Source organism: Fulmarus glacialis, unplaced genomic scaffold, assembly GCF_000690835.1.
Source record: "Fulmarus glacialis isolate BGI_N327 unplaced genomic scaffold, ASM69083v1 scaffold11285, whole genome shotgun sequence".
In the NCBI taxonomy this organism is placed as follows: domain Eukaryota; kingdom Metazoa; phylum Chordata; class Aves; order Procellariiformes; family Procellariidae; genus Fulmarus; species Fulmarus glacialis.
Window position 1 is genome coordinate 44,010 of NW_009212375.1, and position 5,001 is coordinate 49,010.

The following is a 5,001-nucleotide window of genomic DNA, read 5'->3' on the forward strand; positions in this document are numbered from 1 at the left end:
ATATTTGTTCCTTATATGATAACTCCACTTAACAAGGTGTACTGCTGTGATAGCAGTTTTATGAAGGGACTGACGGAACTGATGCAGCCCAGTTTTGAGTCACTGCTTGGGCCTATATGCTTACCTCTGGTGGATCGATTCATTCAGCTCTTGAAGGTGGCACAGGCCAGTTCAAGGTGAGTTGTCTTTTTGTACCTCTGTGTAAAATCCATGTATTCTTGATGGCAATATATATGTCGACTCTTGCTTCAGAGTGATGCGATGTTTTGCCTTCTGTTGAGACAAATTGATAATTAATAATTTAGCTTGACCAAGTCTCTCCATTGTCACTGCTCTATCAATAAATGTTCCACATACGATTGTGGGAGAGCCGCAGGGCCAGAAAAACAAATGCAAGGGACCCGTCCCAAATTGCTGATGTGAAGTTGTTCCTCTCCAGCCAGTATTTCCGGGAATCCATTCTGAATGACATCAGGAAGGCCCGTACCCTCTACACGGGCAAAGAGCTTGCAGCAGAGCTGGCAAGGATTCGACAGCGAGTGGATAATGTTGAAGTCTTGTCCGCTGACATTGTAATAAACTTGCTGCTGTCCTACAGAGACATCCAGGTATGAATCCTATGCTCTAAAATCATCTAAAACATAGTAAGTTAAATTGCATTCTCAGTGAAATTTTTAGTGTATTTTGCACAGATTTGCTAATAAGCTATATGAATAATGCACACTAAAAATCTTTTACAGTATCTTCACTGATGCTTTTTACTTTACTTTGTAGTTACACTGTTTATAGTGTGCCTTTACGTAGCAGGAAAGTGTTGTTATTTTGTAACAGCACCTAAAAGGTACCCAACATACAATAACTCTTCTCCATCTCAGTATTACTAAGTGATGAACAGCCTGTAGTGTGTCCTACTTAAAGGCTGTGGTAGCATTCTGCTATTGATATCTGTACGTATTCTTTGTCACCACGCTTGTGACGTTTCTCATGGAAACATAACATGTTCATACACATTTCAGCTTCTGGAATGGTGCTAGTAATTGCTTACTTGTTATACATAATTTCAACTGTTGCCCCTTAACGCTTTGAAGTGGTTTGGTTCTGTTTATTTGTGTTTGGTTTTTTTTTTTTTTTAATATGTCCATGAGTAAGCTATTTTTAAAAACTGTGGTATTGAAAGATTCTTTTATTTTGTTCCTGTGGCTCATGCCTACTTCAGAGTTTTGGGATGTCTTAGTTCAGACACAGTTAGCATTGTAATGTCTGTACAATATGAACTCTGATATGTGTTCAGCCCCTGAAGCTAACTTTAGTCATGAAATAGATATACTAAAATTTCCATGGGTCCACATTGAAGCAGTACAGGAGACCAAATTGTGTTTCCCTGCTAAATACTGTGCATATTCACATTTCTGATGAGTGCCAGGCCACTTACAGTTTGAGACTGAAGAAACTGAAATCCATAAAACTTAACAATGAACTGAAAATACTTCTGCGTATGAAATAAGAGGTGCTTAATTCAAAGAGTTTATATAGGCATACCTCAGTACAGCCACCTAAAACTTCATTATTCCCTTCTTTTGGAAGGATCACGATTCCATTGTGAAACTGGTGAAAACTTTAGAAAAACTGCCTACTTTTGACTTGGCTTCCCACCACCATGTGAGGCTTCATTATGCGTTTGCGCTGAACAGGTAAGGATCTACCCTTCCTTCTGCTGTTGAACAGTAAATCAGAACTGCAAACTTCACACAGGCTTGGTAATCCCGGGTGAAGTTGCCGACTGGAATCTTCGTACACAGGGCTAGGGTTTTCACTGAAGCAACTTTGGGGACCCTGAACTTCGTGATCAATCTAAGCTTTCTTTTTCTGTCGTACTGTCAAATTCCGTTCCTTTTCCTTGAGTGTGAGTGTTTGATTTGCCTTTCCATAGGTTTGCATTTTTTCGTTTCAGTACCTAAATCGGAGCAAATAAATACCTAGCAGTATTTTACCTCTGTAAAATACGTTTTTAACATTGCTGTATGAGTGGCAGTGCTGCAGCATTTGTATTAACTTAGACATCATCTCATTCAAGTCTGAGTTCTGGTAGTGTCAGGAGGCAGAAGGAGAACTTTCATCAAATGTCCCTCAGAAGATTTTATTGTATTATAATAATAAACTAATTTTCATGTTCTCTGGTAACATGCATAAAATATGCCACGTGGAGCAGCACTCACTACTTGCTTGGGTTAAATGAGAGCCAAGCCTAGATTTTTTTCTAGGATACCGGCAGTTGGGCAAGGCTCTAAAAGGGGAATTTTTCAGAGGATGTTACAGAGGTCCTTTGCTCCCTTGCTGTTATCACAATGAACATTTTGCTATTGACGTTTAGAGGAGTATACCAGGTATCAGCAGGCATTGAAATTCCCAAATACAGAAAATGTCTACAGATCTTTCTCCTTCTCACAGATTTGAATATTGTAATTCAGGTTCGCTGAGGAGCCTGAAAACTGCGTATCATGTCAAAGCAATGTCAAAATGTGTCAAAAGTAATTAGTTGAAAAAATAAACCTGTTTTTGAAACAAAAAACAAAACCAAAAAACAGCTATCTGGCATTGTTTTGTGTGAATAAAATGTCCAGATCCTTTCTTTTTCCTTTATACAGGGTATATGTGTCCTTTTTGTTCCTGCTTTGCCATAAATATGTGGAGCTTTGCAGATTAAATAATCCAGCACGTATCTGGGACTTCTACATAGCCTTCACAAAGGTCACTAGGTGTACCTTGGAGTTTTAACAAATTACTTAGACCTCAAGGTCACCATTTTGTAAAACAAAGTCACCTTTGAAAACAGGACTTGACTAGTTCACCGGGGCACTAAAAAACCTGCAAAACTGTAGTATGATCTTTTCAGGCACATCCTTATACTTCATTGGTTCTGTTGGGACTTCTTGCGGACTGAAAGACCTGGTTTTATAGATGTGACTGTAAAATGTAGCCTTTGAGGATATCTGTCACACAAAACGTCTACAACAGTACCTCCAAAGGAGTTCAGGTCAGATTTTCCTCTCCCTCCCTTCTCCAGATTGTACATTCAACTGGAATCCATGACAGCCATGAAAACGTTCATGCATCCCAAGAAGGAATTATGTGGTCTAATTGTAGCTTTCTCCTTGTTGGGTATATAGAGGATGTTTCCTGAGCTAAGGCAGGTCTGGAATACTCTGCGTATCTGAATGTTTGTTGTGGAAGAAGCTGTCCCTCTTGCTTCTAATCCAGGTTGCTAGTACGGAAGGATGGAGTGGCTCAATTAGTCAGGATTAGTCTGACGTAAATCAAGAAAGTGTGTGAGGGCACTGATGATGGAAGAGTAAGCAGAAAGAAAAGTAGGGACCTCTGTCTCTGGAGACCAACAAAGTGTAAATGGCTCATATTACAAAACACCTGTGCCTTACTGGTTTTGTTCTCATTAAATTCAGCTAGCTCTTGGTTTGATCTGGATTAGTGGTAATTGATACAAGATGTGGAAGAGTTATCCACCTGAAACTCCATTCTGAAAATTGCCCTCCTGTTATGAAAGTCAGCTGAAAAACATAAAGAAGCTGCAGACTTACCCTTGTTGCTTTACTTGAGTGGTCAATATGAGAAGAGAAAACAAAAGGAAGCAGACCTTCAACAACTGGGCAAGTGATCAGTTGGCAGGGAAACTAAAATAACACAGACCTGAAGGAGACTGTTACTTGCTCAGCCAGGAGCACTTGATTTCTTAGGGAGCACTTGTCCATCTCAAATGAGTACACCAACCTTGCTGTGCTACTCTAGAAGTACTGAGGGGACTTTCCCTAGTTTGTTAGAATTTGACTGGTCTGAAGGCTGGGAAGAGACAGTGCTGGGTTTCATTTGTCTTTCTCATCAGGCTGAGACTTCAATAGAGGTTGGCCCAGCACGTAGACTTGTGCACTCTATCTGGTTTTTTGCTCAGGAAAGCAGTTTATACTGTCTGCTCAAACAAGTGCTTTTGCTGTGTTTTCTTAATTATTTTTGTTATGATGTAAGTACTCATTTGTCCTCTGTTACCCATTCTGCTTGATTTAAACCTTTTCTCCACGTCAATCCCTTCTGGAGCTGCATACATGAGCTCAGGTATCACTGAGAGTACACATGCTCTGATTTCTCAGGTTTGCCATTGGCACTGCCCGTGCAGATGCATCAAAACTTTGATATGTTCTTGTAGAGGGGGAAGAAAAAAATCCATTACTGAACCTCTGATCAAGTAGTATCTATCTGCTTTAAGATGGCTGTGGCTTTTGATGTGTTTTTGTCTTTCTGAGGTAGCCGCCTCTTGCAAGCTGCTTCAGTGCAAAGCTTGCACGACAGATACAAAGCCACTTTTATATATTCCCCCAATTCAAATTGTAGCCTCTCAAATATGACAAGCAATTCTCCAAAAGAATATAATACTCTCCCCAAACGAAGAATAGTTTTTGCTGAGAAGGAAGTCATTTGCTTGTTCAGTACACAAATACGTAAAAAATTCTAAACTCTTGATGCTGAATGATGTATGTATCCAAACTGTGAGTCAACAGGAAGTGTCTAATGCTTGCAATTATGAAGTTTATTTGTCTGAAATACTTTTGTTAATATTACCTTATTGGATTCCCTTCCAACCTTCCCTATCATGGGAATTCAGTCTGGTTTGTGCTTTTTAGTTTTTTTGCTTCACGTTCAAAATGTGTATATAAAAAAAATCACAAACACAAGATGGAATCTTTTTTTCCTTTAAAGCATGAATTACTATGAAAGAAATATTAGATATGAAACCGAGGTTCATATCTTTCTATTTTGTAAGACAGTAACACGTGATCTTTCTAAGAATTGCTCTTGAGGCTCTTGTTGCTGTTGTCAGTGCTTTGTTCTAGCTGATGCTTAATGAGAGAGAGAAAACATGTTTGCTGGCTTTTATAAAGGTGTCCCACAATACTAAGAAAAGTGGGGGGGGGGGGAGGAAGGAGACGGGGGGAG

General features: G+C 39.5%; 1 protein-coding gene across 1 annotated transcript in view; it reads left to right on the top strand.

The window, feature by feature from the left end:
- Window positions 1–5,001, top strand: part of MAP3K5 (mitogen-activated protein kinase kinase kinase 5) — a 75,443-nt gene that overhangs the window by 12,394 nt on the left and 58,048 nt on the right. Inside the window, exons 4-6 of the mRNA XM_009577865.1 lie at window positions 3–176; window positions 440–608; window positions 1,585–1,691. Of these exons, the coding sequence (XP_009576160.1) occupies window positions 3–176; window positions 440–608; window positions 1,585–1,691 (450 nt within the window). The remainder of the gene's footprint in view (window positions 1–2; window positions 177–439; window positions 609–1,584; window positions 1,692–5,001) is intronic.